We start from the raw sequence: 24,496 nt of genomic DNA, 5'->3' as shown, positions 1-24,496 counted from the left end.
TCTAGTGTGCGTGACCATGTTGTTGCCGTGACCGAGCAGCCAAGCGTTTCTTTGTGGCATGGCCGGTTGGGACATATGAGTCAAACAGGAATGGAAGTGCTTTCTCGTTTGGGTTACTTGCCTTGTCTTCGTTATGCTGATTTTGAGCATTGTGATCATTGTATTTATGGCAAACATGCACAGACGTCTCACAAAAAGTTTATTTCTTTAAAATCTTCTCCTCTAGAGTTAGTACATTCGAATGTATGTCAAATGCCAAGATTATCTTTAGGGGAAAAGAAATACTTTGTCACCTTTGTCGATGATGCTACACGGAAGGTATAGGTTTTATCCCATTCGTAGCAAGGATAAAGTGCTTGATAAGTTTAAATAATTCTTGGCATTGGCTGAAAATCAGACAGATAAGACACTTAAGTGTCTTCGCTCTGACAATGGTGGGGAATATGTGTCCAAGGCCTTTCAAGCATTTTGTGACAGCAAAGGGATAAAGAGGAAGCTCGCTGCCCCTCATAATCCACCCCAAAATGGAGTTGCGGAGTGTATGAATCGGACCATACAAGATAAGGTCCATACGATGCTGTCTCATGCTGCATTACCCCATGGTTTTTGGGCAGAGGTTGTTATGACAGTCGTTCACTTGATTAATCAATCACCAAACAGGTCTTTGGGAGGTGGGGGGGTTTCCCCAAGAAGCGTGGTCGCGCAAGCCACCATATGCTCATCTGAAAGTGTTTGACTGTGAGGCTTTTGTACACATTCATAAAGAAAAACGCAGCAAACTTGAGCCAAAGTCCTGTAAATGCATTTTCCTAGGATATGGTGACGAGGGTGAAATGGGATATAAATTGTGGAATCTCGAGAAAAGGAAAGTAATACGCAGCAATGACATTATCTTCCAGGAAGATCACATGCACAAACAGCAACTCCTTGGTTCTTGTGTACACTCTTACACTTGGCAGACACTTCTTTCCCCCTTCATAACTTGTATTGCATGTACCAGATATCCCCGTCACAGTGCTTTGATCACCCCATTAAGTGATACACTAGGAATACTGGTCTATAAATGGTCTCATGGCCATGCTAGATCATCATCAACACTTAAAGAAAAGTGAGTCATTAATTTATTGACATGAATTTATTAAATAGAGAATGCGTAACAAGCAATCAATTTAGTGACATCCCACACAAGGAACTCTTCTATTTCTTCTATGTCAGGTAAATCTTCCTTGATTGGTTCCATTGGAGGTTCTCCAATATAGAGACGTAGCAAACTTATATGGAAAGCATTATGAATCACTACAAGATATAGGCCTTATACCGACGTTAAAAGCAATGAAAATGTAAATAAAGAAATTTGCCACCGTCGTCGCAAAAACCGTCGTTATTGGCGACGCCATAGAACAGTCGGTATTAACGTCGTTATCAGCTTCGCTATTTGCTAATAAGGACGCATGAAGTCAGCATGAGCAGCATATCCTTTGAGCAAGTATTTTGGCTGCAGTTTATCAAGATGTGAAGAGGAATGTTCTTTCCTGCAACTTCATTTTCAGTTTCTGAAAAGTGCTGATGAGGTGAAAGCTCTTGGATCTCCAGGCTACAAAAATGTGTTGCATTGTCTACTACAAAGGCAAAGTATGTGGCTGCCACTAAGGCACGCAAGGAGGCTTTATGGCTTTTGCGTCTGGTGGAAGAGCTTGGCATCTCAAAGTTACATGTTCTCCATTGTGATAGTCAAGGTGCTATCATGTTGCTAGCACGGAATCCTGTCTTTCATGCAAAGACAAAGCACATACATGTGAAGTACCACTTCATTAGAGATATACTTGACAGCAAGAGCATTGAGCTTGTCAAAGTGCATACAGATGATAACCCTGCAGACCTTCTCACGAAGGGTCTTCCAGCAGAGCGGTTTGCTCATTGCCGACAAATGATGGAAGTTGGACAGATATATGTATTTCAGCTTTGTACATAACTAGACTTGGCTGATTCTTTTCTCCTCTTAAGGCAAGCCTCGTGCCTTTTTAAATGTACTCAGGTGTGAACACACCCTTAGCACTTGTACTTACACATGTATATCTATTTAAAAACCTAAAGGTACTCTCTCGTCAGCAATCTGAGATTTTCACTCTACCCTGCTTCAGGTGTCTCCATAGGTACCATCTAAGAGAAAGAGTGGAAGAATATCCATGTCAAAAGTGGTGCAGCAATGGAAGCATAAACAACATGCTGAAATAAACTGTTGAAACACAAGACGAGAAAGAATGAATGAATGAACACAAATATAAATGAGAACTAAGATGTATGCTCAGGAAACGAAATCCATATCGAACACGAGACAGTAGCTACAACAGTGAGTCACTGCCTGTGTGGGCACCTTGGCACCGGCTCCTCTCTCCCCTGAAGAATCCACAAGTGATGGCTGAAGTACACAAAGAGGAGGAGGAGCCCAACAATATATAGGCATAAAATGGGGGGAGCAATAAATACAATCGGCCAGCATTTAATGCTGGTCAGCCAGCATTTAATGCTTCCCAACCCTAAAAAGGGCACCAAAAAATGCCAAAAAAATACTACATGAAATGCCATAGCCTCTGCAGCCCAAACTCACACCTAAGCTGACTAATCTGCTAACACCATCAAGCACTCGAAGAGAGTCCTTATCAAACTCAACTATAAGACCAAGAGCACAAAGCTTTCTCATTGAAAGAAGATGATATCCTTAACCAAAAACATAGAGAACTTCTAATGTGTGGGCACCACCTTGCCCATCCGGAATCAGCTGCATATCACCTTTGCCTTTGAAAGGGACCAAAGAGCTGTCACTTATGAGAATTTGCTCAAGATTGGTGGTCTCCAATGGGATTTGCTCCAAAGTTTGAACAAGATTTCATCCTAGATTAAAAAAAATTATGAGCATAATTAAACGAGTTGTCCCTTTTGCAAATTAGGGAGAGCCCATCATCATTATTCCAAAAGGCACACAAGCAAAGGTCAAGTACATGGATATGACACAAGATAGCAGCGATGCAGCAGACTAAGTCCTACAAGGGACAAAAGTGTGGATAGTGGATAAATTGACCCGCTCTAGCTCAAAAATCAAGCAAGAGAATTAGCCAAAGCAAAAGAGGCATGAAGAAATGGTAAGTGGGTAATGTATTGAGGAGGAAAAACAATCAAGGATTTCTGCATCCTACTTTTCCAAAAGTAAATGATTATGCACCTTGCTTTCACAAAAGTAAATGTATCATATAGCGGAATTGAGCTATCCTCTCTCTCTCTCTCTCTCTCTCTCTCTCTCTCTCTCTCTACTAATCCTCTCCCCGACAAAGACACCTCACTCCACAACACCAACACCAATAACAATTAAATATTAATGTTAATAATTAACAATAAGGGCTATGTCAACAAGTTTTCAATTACTAAAGACGGTCTACCATTGCCTTAGAGTGGCAACCCTCTAGTCTCCAATCATCAATATCACCGAAAATACTTGCACATAAGCATTTCCTTAGCACAACACCAAAAACAAGTACCGAACAAAAGCATACCTTGTCATATCCACCACTTGTAACATGTGGCCCCCAAGCATGCCCCTCTTGCTAGTAGCCTCCCGTACCACCCTATATGAGATGAAAGCATGTCTATTAGTGCATGGACCATCGTGGTCCCATGAGCGAACTGTGCTTTTATGGATGTCATCAAGTCTCCCACCAAAGAGCAAGTTGACACTCTAATAGTATGATACCAATGCAAAGACCACCTAAGATCCAGCCCATACATGAGACATGACACAAGCTATATCCACAAGCACAGAAGGAATGGACATCAAACTCGCCTCTCAACTCCCAACCATGAGCCTAACGAGCTCGCCCTTGAGCCTAAGAGCTAGTAGCAAACCAGGTCATGACCACATCCCAAGAGTTATCATCCCATACCACCAATCCACATAATCCCAATGGTACGGACATGTCAACAAATGTTCCAAGAGTTCAAAAGTTATAAGCCCACAATGAATGTGAACTATAGGGCCTTGAGTCCAATGAATAGGACTCTGTTGCCCTAACCCTAAAGTGCACTTAGTACATTCACACTAAGTCACTTCATGACCACTACAACCTATGCTACTAGCACTCATCCAAATATCCAAGGATATAACAAATGGTAATTGTTGAACATCTCCATTCCTTGAGCTCCATCTATATCATATTCTCTCGATCATTCATTCACTACATTTGTATTCTTCTCTTTTGCATGCTTATCTAAGTTCTTCATATTTTAGTTATCTTTGTACATCCTAGCATATATCCACACCTTCAATCATCGTCTTGTCAATTGTTCTTCTTTAAGTTTTAGGTGCTTCTTTTCACCTTCATAGATGCCTATGTTGGACTGTGTTACTCTCCCATCCTAGCTATTGATAATCCTCATGACCAATACCCTTACCACATAAATTTTCTATGGGGGGATCCTACTCTATCTATTGCCTTGCATTATTTAAGTTAGTAAGAGGGTGGAGCTATGCCTCTCTCTCCATCTTGGGTATCTTAGTCCAACATTTATTTGTCATGCATTGATGCTCAATTTTAGTCCTTATAAACAGCCCAAAAAAGCTTTATTTACGCTATAAAAAGGCCTTATCTGTTCATCCTCAAGCCTATCCCCTGCACTTGAGCAGAGGACTATTGCTGCCATGCAATGCATGCTACCACCCTGCTAGGAGGAGATCTGCCTCATCAGCTAGTGCAGTCGCCACATCTAACTCACTTGCATTTTTATGCTGCTGGTCATCTGGATGCGGTCGCATGCATTCTCTAGCATAATTCACGGCAGTCCACATCTCTTCGGTTGGCTAACACCTGCATGTTGGAATTATACAAGTTCTAGTTAGGGGAAACCTTAAAGCATTAGACTATATCTCCTACGCTAAAAAGGGGAGCCAAGTATGGGGAAACCTTTTATGTTTTAGATGGTGATTTTCTAGTTAGTTGGATTGGCTTTCAACTCTTGTACTTGCCTATAAAGAGGCTCAACTCATGAATAACAGAATTAATCATGCACTCTTCTTTCTACTCTCATTGACTCTCAATCCACTTGCAAGATGAGTGCCCATTGCTTCATAGATCGAGTTCTTACTCTGATTTCCAACATGGTATTAGAGCTAGGGGAGCATTCTTGACAATCATTAGTTCGCATTAACAATAGTATTAGCATGACATTAGTTTTTTTACCTTCCCTCTTAATTCAAATTTGAAATCCTAGAATCTCTCACCTAATTCATGCACCTACCCACAGCCAATGGAGGGCTGATATCTCAAGATTGGCTTAATGAATTGCAAAACCCTCTCATGGATAGCTCCCTTACCTTAGGGCACACCACTTCAGCACTTCAAACCACAACATTGATGCTTTGAAGCTCCAGTATTGAGTGTTTTCTCAAAACAATAACATTTTTTCCTAGGCTGAGATTCAATCTAAACTAGCTACTACCATGGATGATGGCACCTTGTTGTTAGAGATCATAGCCTGTTTAGTGGGCAGGCAGGCCTGCACAGTCGGACCAGCAGGCTGCTGCACAGTCGGACTGTGCAGTCAGACTGCCACGTGGCAGTCCGACTGCCTGCAGCCGACTTACTCCAGGCTGCGCCCTATTTCTGGCGCCCCATTCCAGGCAGTTTTTCGGCTATTTATTGCCGACGTTTCCAGCAGTCTGCCCATTCTTCTCTGTCGCAGATTACAGACCGGTGCCGTGCAGATTTCTGTCTCTGTTCACAGATTTCAGACAGCAGACAGTGCAGACTGCAGCAGACTTCGAGGTGGACAGCAGGTCGCATCGTCGAGGTGGAGACACGCAGTCCAGCGCACTGCGCCCGTGTATATCTTTGTATTCAGCATTCTTTATACAGCAGATCTTCATTGTACACTGTCTCTTTCTCTCCCTTTTCTCTCTGCGTTCTCTCTCTCTCAGTCCTACGCTTCCGCACCACTGCACTCTGACATGGTATCAGAGCAGTGTTTGAGGGCTGACTGAGCGCAGAATCAACCTGAAGAGGAGTTTCCATCGCGACACAAATTTGCGTTTTTTGCGTTTAAGGGCAGACAGGAGGGCTGCGCCTTGGAACAAGGCTGAAACGAGTGTGGGCGCACAGGAAAGGAGTACAGGTGGTGGATTTGCTGCTGTTTACTGCTGTTTGACGCGGAGAAAGTTTGAGTTTTCAACCTAAAAGTGCAGGTTTTGCTTTTTCATCGCCTCCGGCGGGTGAAGAAGCTTCGGGACGCAGAAGAGCCTTAGCAGGCTGAGTTTACTCAGTCAGAGGGGGCTGCTTTTGCGTTTGAGAAGGCATTGCAGGTGAAGATGTCTACAGAGATGGACTTGGAGTTCCAGGCGATTATGGACCGGAAGGTGCCTGTCTTACCGGCTCTTCCTACAGATCAGAAGCTCAACGGCGACAACTACCGCATTTGGCGCGTTATGATGTTGGCCATTCTTGAGTCCTATGATTTGGCGGAGTTGGTACAGGAAGATATTGACCGGCCTTCGGTAAGAGATGAGTCCAAACTCTCTTCCGATGCTCGTGCGGAGTTGGCCAGGGCCCAGTCTCATTGGGACAAACTGAATGCCAGGATTCGATCCTTTCTCTTTCTATCATGCACTACAGCCGTAATCGCTCACATCGAGCACTTGACGGTGGCTCGTGAGATATGGCTGGAGCTTGATCAAATGTACAATCGGATGACCCTGATGAAGAGGGTTTCTTTGGAGGTCCAGATGCGGACTTTGTCCGTCAATAAGTCTTCTTCGCTAAGGGAACACATTAACAAGCTAAGGCAGCTACAGATGCAGGTTCAGAATGTGGGGAAGCCGATTTCCTCCGAAGACATGGCGATCACACTATTGTCCCAGTTGCCGCCACGATTCGGTACATTTTACTCTGCCCTTATTGCTTCGGGGCGTGAGTCTACTCTTCGGTGGGAAGAGTTGGTTCCTATGGTCTTGGACCAAGAGGAACAGTTAAAGGGACAGAATGCTTCCAAGACGGAGGCGTTGACAGGTCAAGCCTCTCAGAAGAAGGGGAAGGACCAAAAGAAGAAGAAGGGGGATAACAAGTCCAAGAAGGACAAGGAGAAGGACAAGGACAAAGACTCCACATGTCATATTTGTGGAAAGACTGGCCATTGGAAGAAGGATTGCCCTGACAAAGACTCGAAGGACACCAAGAAGAAGGAAACCAAGGATTCTGGAGCGGTGGCTGCACCCTCATCAGCTGCATTTCTACATCTAGTTGTCATTGAGGACGCTTCACCGAATGCTTCTGATGTTGCGATGACGGCTCCCCAAGCTCGAGAGTGGATTGTTGACAGTGGTGCCTCACGGCACATGACTCCTTTATCAGATGGTGTTGCCCAGCTGCGACCATCGCGTGGGCAGGTTCTCATTGGAGACAGCTCTTCAGTTTCTATTGCAGGTCGGGGTAAGATGCAGCTTATTCCGGATGGACGAGGTGGCACCCATACCTCAGAGGTTTTGCATGTACCAGGATTAGGGTACCATCTCCTTTCAGTTCATAAGATTTGCTCCCTTGGTCTTTTGGTGGAGTTTGACAGTTCTACTGTGCGAGTCCTTGATCGTGAATCGAGGAAGGTTCTATCATCTGGATATGAGGAGAACGGCATTTACAAACTGAAGTCTTCCACTGCCCTCTCTACTCTTCTTCTTACCTCACAGTCACAGTCTGAATTATGGCATGCTCGGTTTGGTCACCTGAACTATGACTATCTTCGGAGAGCGTCACGTGGACAACTTGTTCGAGGGTTGCCGGATATAGTAGTGAGCCAGCGGCCATGTGTCTCCTGCATACGGGGGAAGCAGCATAGGGATGCCATTCCCCACACACCTTCGCGGCGGTCTACTTCACCGATGGAGCTAGTATCTACGGATCTATGTGGCCCTATGAGGAATGAGTCCCTGCGTGGGAGCTCGTACTTCATGCTGATCGTGGATGACTACAACAGGATGACATGGGCCTACTTTTTGGCACTAAAGTCAGAAGCTTTCTCGCACTTCAAGGATTGGCTTCTCTTTGAGGAGAACCGATCAGGCCGGAAGTTGAAGACCTTGCGATCCGACAAGGGAGGTGAATTTGTGTCTAATGAATTTGCTCGGTTTTGTGCAGATAGAGGAATTCACCAGGAGTTTGCCAATACCAATACTCCTCAAGAAAATGGTATTCTAGAACGGAAGAACCGCAGTGTGATCGAGATGGCGCGCACCATGATGGAGCACCGACAGACCCCTCAGGTTCTGTGGGCCGAGGCTGTGGCTACTACAGTCCACATCCTTAATCGATCCCCTACTTCGGCCGTGGAAGGGATGACTCCATTTGAGGCTTATTTTGGGACGAAGCCAGATGTTTCTTACTTTCGAGTCTTTGGGTGTGATGCCTATGTTCACATTCCCAAGGCTCACCGTGACAAATTTGAAGCGGCTTCCCGAAAACAGGTATTTGTTGGCTACAGCTCCCAGTCCCAAGGCTACCGACTGTATGATCCCGTCAAGCGGGATGTATATACTAGCCGTGATGTGCGGTTTGTGGAGGTTCCGGCTTCTTCAACGGGTGAGGAGCATCCCGTTCTTGGAGATCCAGGGGAGAGTTTGGCTCCTTCTACAGTTCCACTGGAGCCTGTGCCGTTTGATTATGATTCTGTTTCTGACACAGAGTTTACTGTTTCACTGGATCCTTCTGTGGAGTTACCACCGGTGGACATTCCAGAGTCTTCTACTGATGGAGAACGACGAGGGGAGGTTCGGCCTCCTCCTCGCTGGGCCCGTGACACACTCCGTGATTCAGGGATCGAGGGGGTTCCTGAGGAGTGGGGACCGCAAGATGGTCCGCGGCGGTCACGGAGGCACCAGGCGCATTCTTCGGAGCTTGTTTGCTCCAATTATTGTTTGATGTCCCGTGTTATGCAGGATCGAGAGCCCACCTCCGTGAAGGAGGCTTTCCAGTCTGCCCCATGGAAGAAAGCTATGGAAGCTGAGTTGGAGGCTATTGAGAGGAATGGCACTTGGTCACTTGTGCCACGCCCCCCGAAGAAGAAGGTGATTGGAGTCAAGTGGGTCTTCAAGACCAAATATCTCAGTGATGGTACTTTGGATAAGCACAAGGCTCGCCTTGTTGCTAAGGGTTTTGCCCGGCGCCCAGGGATTGACTGTCATGACACCTTTGCCCCTACAGCTCGTATGGCAACCATTAGAGCTGTTCTTGCTTTGGCTGGCCATAGGAGATGGCCTGTTTATCAGTTGGATGTGAAGTCGGCCTTTCTGAATGGTGATTTGAAGGAGGAGATCTACGTTGAGCAGCCTCCTGGCTTTGGTTCTTCAGATGGGAAAGTCTACAGGTTGAAGAAGGCCCTGTATGGCCTCAAGCAGGCCCCGCGAGCTTGGAACGAGAAGATTGATTCGTTCCTCCAGACTCAGTTGGGATATCGGCGGTCAAAGGCCGATCCGCAGCTGTATGTTCACACTTCCGAGGATGGTTGTGTGATGTTTGTCTTATATGTTGATGATTTGATTGTCACAGGTGATGATGCACAGAAGGTCCAGGAGACAAAGTCAGCTTTACATCGGACGTTCGAGATGACGGATTTGGGGCTACTCCATTTCTTTTTAGGACATGAGATTTATCAGTCTCAGAGGGGGATTTTTCTCTCCCAACAGAGATATGTACAGGAGCTCTTGGTGTCTTTTGAGATGGAAGATTGTCGGGCCCTCTCTACTCCTATGGATCCGAACTGGAAGGCCACTTCCCATTCAGCTTCTCCTTTGGCGGATGCGTCCCGCTATCGACAGTTGATAGGGTCTTTGATTTGGCTTCTCAACACCAGGGTTGATCTATGTTTTGTTGTTGGGCTCTTGGCAGGGTTCATGAGTGAACCTAAGACGGTGCATTGGCAGGCTGCTCAGAGGATACTTCGGTATCTGAGGGGGACGTCTGATTTGGGGATTTATTACCCCGCAGGGACAGATGGGTCAGATCTTGTACTTGCAGGTTGGAGCGACTCAGATTGGGCCGGTGACGTGGACCACAGGCGGTCTACAACAGGTTACTGCTTTACTTTGGGTGCAGGTGTTATTTCATGGAGTAGCAAGAAGCAGCCCACGGTAGCCCTTTCGTCTACTGAGGCGGAGTATCGGGCCGCGTCTTCCACCACATGCGAGGTTGTGTGGCTTCGGAGATTGTTGGAGGAGCTTGGGTGTTCCCAGACTCGTCCTACATTGCTGCGATGTGACAATGAGAGTTGCATTGCCTTGGCGAGGAACCCTGTTTTTCATGCCCGGACGAAGCACATTGAGATTCAGTACCATTTCATCCGCGAAAAGCTTCTGGATGAGACCATCACTGTGGAGTATTGCAAGACGGAGGATAATCTTGCGGATTTGTTTACGAAGGCGCTTCCTCAAGCTCTACTTCGGCAACATTCCAGATCCCTCAGGCTTCTACCCTGTCCAGGCTCTGAGAGGGGGTGTTAGAGATCATAGCCTGTTTAGTGGGCAGGCAGGCCTGCACAGTCGGACCAGCAGGCTGCTGCACAGTCGGACTGTGCAGTCGGACTGCCACGTGGCAGTCCGACTGCCTGCAACCGACTTACTCCAGGCTGCGCCCTATTTCTGGCGCCCCATTCCAGGCAGTTTTTCGGCTATTTATTGCCGACGTTTCCAGCAGTCTGCCCATTCTTCTCTGTCGCAGATTACAGACAGGTGCCGTGCAGATTTCTGTCTCTGTTCACAGATTTCAGACAGCAAACAGTGCAGACTGCAGCAGACTTCGAGGTGGACAGCAGGTCGCATCGTCGAGGTGGAGACACGCAGTCCAGCGCACTGCGCCCGTGTATATCTTTGTATTCAGCATTCTTTATACAGCAGATCTTCATTGTACACTGTCTCTTTCTCTCCCTTTTCTCTCTGCGTTCTCTCTCTCTCAGTCCTACGCTTCCGCACCACTGCACTCTGACACTTGTCCCACGATCTATCATGGGGCTTTTGTAGGCCATATGCTGGCCTAACTTGGGCTCCGCTCTCTCTGCTAAATTCCTCTTCGATAGTTCTCTCTCTAGAACTAATTTACAACAAACACTCTAAACTACCATAGCTAGGGTTTCAAGGGAGTTTCAATTCTTGAGCTCCTATCTTTCTTCTTTTCCAAATCCTTTGCTCTATCATCACTATAGCAAGCATAATCCCGAGGGACACATGACCGGAAACAAGGATAGGGCCCGAGCGGGACAAGCTGGCAAGGGGAAATAGGAGACCAGGACTAGGGCCTAGGGGAATGGGGATCTAAAAATTATATGTTTTCTACATATAATTGAGATACTCTAGAGTGAAACTAGACAAATATGATACCTTAACATGGAAACCTTCTTACATCAAAAGAGAGTATGAACCATGAAAGTCAAAATGTAACTAATAGTGAGTACTTAAATTGAAGAAGTAACGATACCAAATTGTGACTTCACTTTTCAAACTGAGAACTCAAAAATGCCATACGACATGAAGACTAAAGTCCAACAATAAACACTAAATAAAGAGTACTCAAATTGAAGACTACAAGAAACAATACAAACTGAGTAATGACTAGAAACTAAGAATTGCAAAATATCAAGACTTCAAAAAAGTATACACTATACACTCAAGAATCAAGCGACAACTATAAGAGGATATTCCATCTCATGTATGGAATAATCATCGTCCTCGCGATCTCTTTGTTGGGCATGCTCAACTCACTGCTTCCCCTTCTCCTCCTATAGCTTCTCTAATATCACAAATGGATCTGTAGGTACAATCATGCTCTTTCCCAACATGCACAAATTGGCACTAACAAATATAAAGTCATTTGCTTTCTACACACCTAAACAATTTCACTTTTTTGAAGTAATATGCAAATAGGAGCTCCATAACTACTCCACACAAGAGGAGCTCACAACAAAACTCAAAATAGAAATAGCCAATGATTGCAACTTAGTGCCATTGGATCCATGATCTTCCCACCATAAGATAGTCCCAACTCTACATCTATCATCCTGTATATTCTCACAACCATATATGTCACGACAATCTTTGTACTTCGCAAGACTATCTCTGGCTTTTCGTCAGTCATCAAAGTCGCTGACTAACTCCTTTAATATAACATCCAACCAACTACAATCTCATCATCTATGTTCTAATGACAATCATAAAACTCAAGATCCAACACATACGCATGCCTAACCCATATATATTTTTTGTTTATAGCCACAACCCTTATTAGCTTGTGCATTAAGTTTGGGATGCATACAAAGGTGAATAATAATTGTTCCGCTATGATAAGCATAATGTCCATATCTTCTCGTATCTCTTTGCCATTAAACCATCGTCATCAAAAGAAAGGAAAGTTTATAGCTGCTCAATCTTTCTATCCATAGCCCCATAGATTTTCCCAATGCATGGCTACATACTATCAACAAGTCTCAACAAATGCATCGCAAACTATACCATGGCATCAAACTGACGCACATCATCCCAAAAAAAGATGCCTTTTATATGTACATTACATTTTATTCCAAAAGCAATGGAGAACAATGCATTTGCATAATACTCATTGCTAAGGAAGACCTATCTCAAAGCACCATTGCATGTGCTCAAGCGACCAAGCATCAAGATCTTATAAGCAAAGTGTGTTTCTAAGTACTTCAAGAGAACCTTCTTGAATCTCTTGTGAAATTGAGCATGCATAAACTTATGATTCAAGACAAATGTAACCATAGCATTTGCTTTTTCAATCATAGGCTCAATCCATTCCAACTTGCCAATGTCTTTCAACAAATTATTTAAATAATGTGCCACGCAATAAGATACTGTAATGCGTGGGTATATACACTATTTGTAGGCTCTCCATCCACAACAACTCCATTGACCAAATGAGAGTCGACCATCTCAATGCTACCAGTCCATTCCATTGCAAGTACATCAACTAACTTATCAATTTCAAGGGCATGATGAAAATTAATAAAATACATCTCACCATGCAAATATACAACCACACCATGAATGGATCACCGTCGAGTGTCCAACCATCCATCTTCAATTAAGGTTACCCCATTTGTTGTCCACAAACTCCTGGTGTTTTTAGATATAATCTCTACTACGCATCTCTTCTTCTCTAAAAGAGTGGTGCACAAAGACTATGAGGACAGTGGAACATATGATGATCTTATTTCAAATTTTTACACATTTTTCAAAAGATTTCAGACCTAGTTGCATTAAAAGCAATATAATCAAAGTAAAAGAATCTCATAACTGCTAAGCTTACATCCTCCTCTTTCCTAGCATCCACATTCACATCAAGAGTGGTCTACCTAATATGTGTCAATGTAGGTGTTGCAAGTACTCTAGAACCATGCATCTCAAAAGAACCACTATCTATGTTGCTAACGATTGGAGCTGCAGTGGATGATGACCTAGCTGAACCTAGCCTACTTGATGCAACAGCAATTGCAATACCAAATGAATGTGGATCTGTCACATGCCACGGGTCGTGATCCTCTTCTCTATGCTAGAATGGCATCCTACTCTGCAGTCTTTCGCTGAAGAAATTCCTGTTTCTTTTGGCCAAGATTCTCAGAAAAGAGCGCCTCACCTAGCTCTCTCAAGAAATGGGCTCTTACTTTGTTTGCTCCACCTATTCTTTCATAGCCACAAAAGGTGCACTTCTAGTGTCTTGAAGAAACATAGCACCACCACAACCAATCATCAATTCGTAAATCAATATGATTGGTAGGAGCTCGAGAAGATGTTACCAAGGAATCTCGAGAATATTATTCCATAACAAACATGTCTCAAAAAAGTTATAACTGTTCGAGAGTCATTTCCTGGACAGCAGAGTGTAGAACAGTACGGCCAGAGTGCCACGTCAGCAGAGCAGGTGCCACGTTAGCCGAGCAAGAGCCGCATCAGCAGCTGCAGATTCCACGTGGCAGCAGATTGTCAATCGGACAGCTTGTGTACAATCGGGCAATTTTCTACCATTATTTTATGCAATCGGCTGCATTTATTGCAACCAACCTGGGGCTGGGCATTATTTCCTTCCTAGCTATTTATAGTCAGATTGTGGCACATTCTCAGACATTCTGATCGTGAGATCTGATGGTGACAGACTGCAGAGATGGACAACACCCGGGCTGATGGAGATCGAGGTCCTCAAGGCGGAGACACAGGCAGATATTTTCTCTGCACCCGTGTATATTTCTACACTCCTATATAGCATACTACACTGCAGATTTTTTGTTACAGTCTCCTTTTCTCTCTCTCCTCTCTGTGTTCACTCTCTCTCAGTCTTTGTCCTACGCTTCCGCATTGCTGCACTCTCACAATAACATGTTTGGAAGTCTAAAGAGCAATATTGCACTATTGCAACTTGTAGCTTGCAAGTCTGGAGTCAAAAAAACAGTTCTAGAAAAACAGTGCACATTATGTAGTGAGCACTTAACACAGCACGCCTAGTGGTGCAATCCACAAGTCTAATGGTGGCACGACAAGTGCAATCATGGCAAAAACAAGTGGCAAGACGAGCCCCAAGAACGAGTGCAATCTGCAAAAACAAGTGAACCATGGCACGTACAGCTACTGCAAGACAAGCACAATCCACACAAGCTACAAATCCCAAGTAGTGAGAGCTACTGTAGTCATGGCTGGTCACAGGTGGCAGCTACAATCTCATCACATCACGTAGTGAAGTCCTCACATTAGGTAAGGCATGGGAGTAAAGACAATAGTCACTTTTGTAGTCGAATGCAAGTATGGGACACATACAAGGATACAATGCCTCGTTAGGGTCCCCATGAGACATGGCATCCTCTTTTTGACATCCCACATGGCCTCCCCTCCCCCCACAACCCAATTTTGGGAGATGTCTCCTTGTGATGAGACTCTACACAAAAACATACCTTTCTTGGGATGCTTTGAAAATAGGTGGTGGATTTCATAACGACATCCCTGTGTGGAGCATGTCTCTCCTGCATCCCTTGCAACTATGATACCAAGCTAGTACAATTATGAGAGTCATCAAATTTGTTGAACTTTTAAGAAGAAGATAAATCAAGACAATTAAGGCTTCCAACATCATGGAGTTTATTATGCTCATCTATTTAGATGACATAATCAACTTCTAAACTTCAACAATCAGTCTCTTCTCACTAATACTGGATATCTCCGCTAATTCTTCCACAATGGATTTTTCGCTAAAAGAGTGGCTTTATCCACTAACAAGAGCTTCATTTTCATTTCAATTTTGATAAACTTCAACATGGAGTCACAAATGGACTATCTCGTGAAATCTAATGGAGTTTCAATTACAACACTTCGCTTGTAAAAACAAAGTTTTTTCTCATCAAGGAGGGGTGGTGAAACATTGTTGATGGGAATGACAAATGCCCTAGAGCTCCATAACAAAAGGAAATATGGACCACCAAGGACAAAAAGGCACTAGCTACATTAATGCTTAGTATGGAGGACGATGATATTCACCACATTTGTAGCAGTGACACCTTTAAAGAAGCATGGGACATTCTTGAAGAAACATTTGGTGCTAAAGAAAAGGATATACTGTTGTGACTACTATTGAGTTCTTTAGTTAACATGGATCTTGGAATGCCATTTTTACCTTTTCAAATCCCATGAAGAGTCTCACCTTTCAAATAATTAGCCAAGGAAAGACTATCTCATTCCTGACAAGAAACACATTCCCTATTACATTCCCTGTCAGTGACAGGACAAGGAACACCACGTGGCAATCACTTACCTTGAAGCTCGGTCACAAATCCCGCTCCCGCCTCTTGCTCATTTCACACCTTCTATCCAACTTCATCTGCACGCTCTCGCCCACCTGCAAGTCCCGTCAGCTCCTTTCAAGCATGGCTCCCGTCTACTCCCATTTGCTCCTGTCTGCAGCATCAGCACCTCCTCTTCTATCTTCCTTCTTCTCCAACTTCCCCTTCCTTCTTCCTCCACTTCTCTCTTCTCCCACTTCTCTTCTCCATTCTTCTCCTCTTCTCTTGTTCCTTTTCCCTTCTCTCCTTCCTTCTCTCTGCTAAGTTCTCCCTTACTCCTCCCTTCTCTCTTCGCAACACAGAGCCCTTCAAGCTTTTCTTCAACCATTTTTATTTCACTTTTCAGCCTAAAATGTCTTCATCTCCCCTCTCCCTCTCGTCGTGCCGGTGGTCGGGGAAAAGGCCTAATGATTGGCCATGGTGAGAAGAAGTAAATGTTCACCGCCCATTGAGGGGTGGAGGATCTCAACCATGGGCTTACAAGCTTTTCCTGTATAAGCAAACTAGTGGAGCAAACAAGGTAATCCGTTGAACCAAGCATTTCTATTTTGAATTTTCATTGATTTTAATTTTTCAAAGTTGCTAAGATATTAGAATATGGAATACTAATTGCCGCTTGTTTTCTCTCATGCATAATTAGATTTGAGCTCATCTTTTACATAAGCCAAATTAAGACGTATAGTTTTGTCCTAATGTGACCTTGGAGAAGCAAAGGGAGCTTCGTGACTGTGTAGGAAGTCAAGAAGCTTATCTTGCGAATAGACCACAACATGTTGCAATTAACTCCGCAACTTTTGTGACACCCACCCTATCAAATGTCTCTAGAGCACGATCTATATCAGGAAGTGCTATCTCCACACCTACAGTAGACATTGCATCACCCATGGCATCAGCAATGCCACATGTTGCACATCGACAGAGCACACGTGACGTTAGTTGGGATCGCAAGAAGAAGAAAGAGGTGGATACATCGATGACATGTTTTTCCTATCATGGCCACATTCAGTTTTGTACAACCACATTAGAGATCTTAAATTGATGTGCAAGAAGATTGGTGAGTATGGCCCTTGGTATGTACCTCCATCATCAAACCTTACACATCACTTTGCTTGACAAGGAGATGCACCTTGTTGAGCAAGCAACAATGACTAGAAAAATCATGTGGACTAAAAATGGAGTTTTATTGATCGTTGATGGTTGGAGTGATACACAAAGGTAATCCATTCATGGCATGGTCGCTTATTGTTATGGGAAGATGTATTTCATATCTTCACATGATGCATCAGGGACAGGAAAGTCAACAAATGTACTTAGTAGAGTGGGTTACAAGTATTGAGCTTATTCGCCTAGAGCATATTGTGGGATTTGTTGCAGATGGAGAGCCCACAAACAAGGCAGTAGGTGCTATCATCCAAGGATACTATCCGCATATCATAGTTTCATATTGTATGTCTCATTGCTTGAATGACCTACTAAAGGATATCAGTAACTTGTCATGAATTGTACCTATCATAAAGCAAGGAGCTTAAACGATTAGCTTTGTTTTGAATCGCCAGTTTTTTCACTGTCAATTCTCTCTACGATCGAAGAAAATGCTTTTAAAATACTCTAATACTAGGTTTGCCTTTAACTTCTTGATGTTGGATAGATTAAGAGAATATAGTGATTCCTTGAGGCAATTATTTCTTAGTAATGAGTTCACCTCATTAGCATTGGCAGATACTCCTACAGGTATCTTATGCTTAGAGAAAGCAAAAAACTCGGCTTTTTGGAATGATGTAAAGTGGATAGATGCTATGGTATCACCTATTGTGCATTTATTGAGGGTTATGGATACTATGCAACGTTGCATTGGCAAGGTATATAAGACTATGGTTAGATTGAATGAAAAGTTGCATGAGTTGACACCTAATGATAAGGCATATGAGGAGATACATCACTTAATTGTGACAAAACAACGCTCCTATAGCTCACCCATGCATGCAGCTACATTTGTTATGGATCCTAAGTTCTAGGGTAAGAATCAAGAGAATGGCATTGAGGTTATGAATGCATGGAGACTTATATTGTCTCGCCTAATGCCTAATCATGACACTAGACAAAAGATCAAAGACCATCTTTCATACTATAGGACCTTTTGAGTTCTTTTGGTTATGGGAATACACAAGAGGATCACTACAAGATTGGGACGGATTTGTGGTGGGATAATTATAGTTTGAATGGTCCTGAGTTCTAGTAACTAGCCATCCATATTTTGAGTCAGTCAGTGAGCTCCTCTTGTTTGGAGCAATTGTGGAGAAACCATCTTGGTGTGGAGAGGACAAACAATCTGGTATTTGTTAGTGCTCATTTAAGGGTGATATGTAATAGTACGATAGCAAAGCCCAATCCATTCACAAAGTGGGAGATGCGGCAAGAAGAGGAGACATGTGCTAATGTTGAGGGAGATGCAGCAATTCATGGTACACATGATGATGAGTCTGACACTTCAAGTGCAACTAAAGCAACCTCTCAGATCATGATGATCTTAGTTAGCTTATCATGAGTCTCATGACACATGTATATGATCATTGATAACAGCGTGACACTTGGACCACTGTGTCATGCCTACATGGATTATATACCTTAGCTTTAATAGTCCACATGGATTATGAGTGAAATATTAATTCTTTTTCATGAATTTTACTTTTTTTAATGCCATCCATGTCCCACATTCCCATTCTGTAGGTTTGGCATTCCCGTCACCGTCCCCATTCCCGTTTCCTACCGCATGTTTCTATGATTTCTACTCTCATTATCTCTCATTCCATTTGCAAGATGAGTGCCCATTGCTTCTTAGGTTGAGCTCTACTCTAATTTCTAACGCTGCATTTACAGCTGCTGCTCCATTTGCAGCTTATTGCCTACAGTTTCCAGCAATCGCATGTCCTCCAATAGACCTTTTCCACCAGCTGACACCTGTGTTTTTACTGCTGCTGCTGCTCCTGCTGGCTGCTACCCATGATCAGAGGTTGCTGCCCAGCCTATCCAGAGATAATGCACATTCATGTTTTGGATCTGCCAGCCCTAGAGCCATCTTCTTTCTCACCAATACCTACACAAGACTACATTCCTCTCCCTTCACTGCTGTCTAGATTCATCCAGTGTCTTGTTTTAGCATCCCCTTGCCCAGAGGACTGCATTTTGCTCCCTCCTCTGTGCAAACTTTGTTCCACAGGCATTGCCACATTTATTAGCCGGGACAATGCAGTCAACATGAGCCACTCCATCAACACTAAACTCCTTGGCTCACCCCAATACTAGGGACATGGAGGCCTGAGGTCCATTGTATCATTGTTGTCATATCATTAATCATTTCATTCCCTCTCAGAGTTTCTAAGTTCATTCCCTGCTAGTGTTTGTCATGCACTTTGTTGTCTCCACTAGAGACCAGATAGTTTCTTTATTACACATGCATGATAAGAAACAATGAGGGGGCTACAGTAGATGTCTATTTGGTAGGAAAGGAGAACCTGGACAGGTGATAGAATAAGGTTGCTGTTACAGCAGTTTATAAACACATTCCTTATGCAGTAGAGTAGAGCATAAAATATCTCCACTACAGCTACAAATAGCCAACATGATCCAAGACTGAAAAGGCATGTGTTTTTGTTCACCATGGAGGAGATGAAAGGCTACTGATCCTGTAGGACATGCATAGACACAGCATATAAAGATATCAACTTCATAGTAATCCCAGCCATGTGTCAAAAGATGCTCGTGTCCTTTCACCTCTCTGTCTCACTGCGTTGATGCAACAAGTGAAAGTGGCAACACAACAAATGCTTTGCCACTAAGGTACACCAGAATACATTTCCATAGTTTAAAAATGGTTGGAAAGAATTTTCAGAATATGAAGCTTCATTGTTATTCTATCAAGTGTCAAAAGCATTTGCTGGACTTCAAATTTGTTGCAAAGTCCTTTGGAAAACATGAGGAATGCAACGACTACTATTGCCACCAGAGATGCTTCACACCAGTTGGAGTTGGAATGAGAACTCCACCAGTTTTCAAACTCTGCACCACATTTTGTTTCTACCTGAGATCTAACTTCTCTAGCTGTGTATATATTGATTAACCCCCCTTGTTCTAATTGAAACTTTTAATGACACCTTGCTCCTTAAAAGTTCTATCTGCTATCTTTTATCAACCTGAAAATCCTTGTATCGGTATAATGGAAACCCCTTGTTCTGATTGAAACTTTTACTGATACATTGCTCTTTAAAAGTCATGTCTGCAAATTTTTCTCAACTTGACCATTCTTGTCTCTGTACAATGGAAGCATTTAGCTCATAGAACAGGTTTTGGGCTAACAGTACTCATCTGGAATCCTGACTGCATATCCGACTATTGTACAGCTCTCAAAATGAGCTAATATATTATCAACATAATCACCATACAACACAGCTTCTAGGAAGACTCTACCAAAAAGAGGTCCAGACAAGTGAAACCTCCCGCCTCGAAACCGTATCAGCAAGCAACCTCCCCTAAAATGGAAAAGCGGTAGCAAAAGAAATGGTCATACCAGATCATTTTCGTTAGTGACACCTTTGCCTTTTCCGAAGGCAAGGAAGAGCTCCTTCGGCTGGGCTTCCAAATGTGGGAGCTCCCGGGGCTTGAAGAACCAGCGGACCAGGACGCGCTTCCTGCCGCTGGCATTGTCTTCCCAGAGCTTCATGATCTTGGCTATATGCGGCTCTGCGGCGCTCTCGTCGTATACCTGGACGTTGTCGTACAGATGATACTCCGTGCCTTCGCTGAAAAAGGAATGGTAGTAGGTTTTGGCCTTGTCTGCGCTCTCCTTGATGACGCCCCACTGGATGTCAGCATCGCTGATGGTGTTCGACATCTGCCTGGCCTTTGGCGCATTCAGCAGCACAGACCTTCTTCCTCTGCCTCTTTGCCTGCGTTACCTCGCCCCTCTCACGAGGAGAGAGGCATGCTCTCTCTTCCCTCTCCCTCTCGCTTTCTTCCTTTTAAGCTTCCATTCGTTCTTCAGAGGGTGTAAACTCGAAACCAAAGAGAGAGAGGCAGAAAAAGAGGCGTTCTCAATGTTTTTGTTAGCACTAATTATCTTATTAGAGAGTGTGCATGGCCTTTGCAATTTAATAAACCTAATTAGATTAGATGTGCTTGATCCTCCGAGTGTTATGGATGAGAACTTCGCCTCTAGAACTTGTGAGAGGGATCTAGCCCCTCTTGTGGTGATCCAATCATCCAACCCAAGAAATGTGCTAGAAATCTAGAAAACTTGGGATCAACAACCCTGTAGTGGCAATCCAACCCAAGAATGGTAGAAATTTGGATGAGTTCCCTATCACCTATGTTTCCTAATTTTAGTTTACACATGAACATTCAAATGTCCTCATGAGTGTGTGCTTTTCTATTCCTAAGTTCGTACACACAAAACAAAGTAACAAGTATGGCAGCCACTTTAACGGTCTCGATGGTCATAATTAGTATGGCATCTACTTTAGGATTCCTTGCTTGCGAGCAAGTTCTATCTAATCTTCTAGGTGATGCACTTCCAGATCTTTTAGATTCAAATCCAAAAGGAGAAGAGTGTTAAAAGTAAGACAAGGCAATGTCTCTTGTCCAATGAAGGTTGTATGTACACTCCATTGCCCGTCTAGGAAGGAATGTTAGAAAACAACCTCTTTTATGTTTGTTTGGAAAAGGATCTGCTAGAGATTATCCTAAAAAGCAAAATACAGGACCGAATTGTAGGTATATTGTGTGTGGATGCTTTCAACATTGATACTCGCATTGGAAACATGTCCAAAGTTTATGGGGACATCAAATTATTATTCTGAGGGAGCAAGTAAGCATGCAAATTTTAGTTGCAATCAAGTCAAAAGTTTCTACTTATGGTTAACATGATTTAGTTGAATTGCATGACAATATTCAAGACATAAGAATCATTCTACTGGAGCACACAAGTATACAATTTCATTTGCAATCTAGTTAAAAGCTTCTGTGTATGGTCCACATGATTTAGTTCATTTGCACAAATGTATTCACAACATTAGATATGCATCTTGAACATCAACCATGCATCACAATACTCATTGTTGAAGAAAGCCCCTAATCACACTTTATGTAATCTAGTTATCCAAATTTACAAACCATTCAAATTAGAACATTGAAGCTAAAAATGTGGAACTTGATATACGAGCTACAAAACTTGCTAGCTTTAGAACCATGAAGTTTAATCGGAGCAACCATTTTGGGAAGAGAGTGGGTTTAAGAATTAGAACTATCATTGTAATGTAATTATACAATGAAGGGGCTCATGTTACCAACTACAAGGAGAATATGATGTGGCAAATATATTGCTTATTTATTCAAGCAAAGCTACAAAGGTTAATGTTTATCAACTCTAATTGACATGTATTATATTATTTAACTTATTTTTGAACATGAGGATACATGCAATTCTTAACCTTTAAGCTAAAGTGGTTAAGAAAGTTGACAATCTTTTTACATTGTCTTTCATAAGGTGCAACACTTAAAGACAATTTGAAAATAAATGTTTGATTTTCTTCTTTGTATCCAAACTAAAAATGAATAATCATATCCAAGTCATGTCATGGGTAAACTAGAAATTTAGATGATGTTGCAAGCATTTTCTTTTTGAACAAGGTTCAATCTAACCTTTAAGGAATTATGATTTATCTATGTTTATCTACATTTTGTGGAAAGTGCAATCATGAGTTATGTAAAGGTGTTGTGCCCAATGTCCATTTCTTTCTTTTTCTTTTTCTTCTTCTTCTTCTTCTTCTTCTTCTTTTGTTTGGGGAGGCCAAGGGCGAGAGAAGGGACGGGGGCGGGGAGGGGGGGGCAGGCAAGGGGGGACCTTCATACAAGGAGGAAGGACACAAAGGTATAGCTTTGAGAAGTTGAAGTGTTACTAGCCATTAGCTTTCAAGACCAATAAGTTAGACTAATGCATGATAGAATCTTTTTCATGTATTAGAAGGATTTGCATACTATTTACAACTTACATAGATTATACAACTACTTATATGATGCTAATTGTGATATTACACTCAATTATGAGAGCATTGAGTGCTTAATTAACCAATCATTGCTAAAAGTAAATGCACTACAAAATTATGCAATTATATGATTTCCATTTAAGGTACATTAAGGGAAATATGTGAGCATACATCCACCCATAAGGAATACTAACCATCTAGCAACCTTAGACTCACTTAACATAGTGTGTGGCCTAGATCATTCATTGTTAGATCCACTAATCAATTAGTACAAGTGTTCACAAACGTGACTATATCACACGTGTCAATTGGGTACAATATATTATTAATTATATTGCATGTCTCCCCTATTAAGAAGCGATTTAACCTAGGAAAACAAATGATTCTTGATTATTATTATTATAGCACTTCTTACTTTTTTGTGGGAACTTTTGAGTGCTAGATGCTTCTTTAAATTTTATCCAAAACCACTATTGCATATTTATAAATGTTAGTCAAAAATCGTCCAATATCTTGTAGACTTCTAGTTGAATATCTAATCATGCTTCCCATGGTCAAATGTTTGTAGATGGGGTTGTACTATTTGTGGGTAATATGCTATGGGTCTTGTGAAGAAAAAATTCACTAGCTTGATTCAAAATATTTAAACCTTTGAGTTACAAATAAGGATAGATACTTGTAGATACCTCTATTCAATCTTGATCATTAGATTCAAAGTACAATACATGGTGATCAACAAGGGAATATAGCTAGGTGGATAATTCATTCCATGCTCGTACATTCTCACATCACCCTACATCTACATGCCTAGGCTAGGCTTCCTCTGATGTTACAAAAATAGAGTGCACTTCATGCCCTAAGCCACACGTCACACAATAAGAGCATTGTTAGCTACACATGTTTCCCACATGAGCATCATTTCTTGTTTTTGTGGCTTGCACATAATAGAAATGTGCTTCAAACTCACATGACTAAACTCCATGGGATCACACACAAATGACAAAAGTTGAAATACATAGGACAATGTTGATGGAAAAGAGATAATCTATGTGTAATTATCCGACACGCACTTGGGCAGAGCTTTTGCATATTGTTATGTAAACATAGCACACTTTACTTCTTAAGGCGGCATGCTACACAAACAAATTGGGTTTGCCACCCTATGGCATGAAAGGATTGCGTTCTCAAGCCTTAACTTGCTTGGTATGTGAGGTTTTTTTTCTTATGGTAGATGTTAGAATATTTGCCTTCTAGATGCCAAATATATAGGCATCTATAGCACTAACTTCGCAATGAAACACACTATTGCCCCTTGGGTATGCAAGGTGAAGTATGATACAAAACTTGTCCCATGGGTATTTGTGTATCATATAGAGAGTGTTCATCCTATTGGGAACATGTCGTTGAGAGAGAGAGAGAGAGAGAGAGAGAGAGAGAGAGAGAGAGAGAGAGAGAGAACCTTGGATCTATTTGTCTTTCACACTTAAAAACATGCTCTCTCATGCCATTTAGGAAACATGCCTAGATCTTAACAAAATCTTTGTGTGGTGGATCTCCTATCATGGAACTAATTGTACAATGAGGTGTTTTTGTAAATG

At 42.7% G+C, this 24,496-nt stretch overlaps 1 protein-coding gene across 1 annotated transcript in view; it reads right to left on the bottom strand.

Annotated features, from left to right (window-relative positions):
* The window catches only part of LOC148030039 (protein ANTI-SILENCING 1-like), a 36,333-nt gene extending 15,420 nt beyond the window's left edge, over nucleotides 1–20,913 (bottom strand). The window contains exon 1 of the mRNA XM_087686302.1: nucleotides 20,426–20,913. Coding sequence (XP_087542428.1) covers nucleotides 20,426–20,749 — 324 coding nt within the window. The 5' untranslated portion in view covers nucleotides 20,750–20,913. The remainder of the gene's footprint in view (nucleotides 1–20,425) is intronic.
* Between the last annotated feature and the right edge of the window lie 3,583 nt (nucleotides 20,914–24,496).

The sequence above is a fragment of the Lygodium microphyllum genome, chromosome 10, assembly GCF_053477565.2.
Source record: "Lygodium microphyllum isolate KBCC chromosome 10, Lygodium_microphyllum_v1.1.10, whole genome shotgun sequence".
In the NCBI taxonomy this organism is placed as follows: Eukaryota; Viridiplantae; Streptophyta; class Polypodiopsida; order Schizaeales; family Lygodiaceae; genus Lygodium; species Lygodium microphyllum.
The sequence above is the reverse complement of the archived record's forward strand: the minus strand, read 5'-3'. Positions and strand labels throughout refer to the sequence as shown.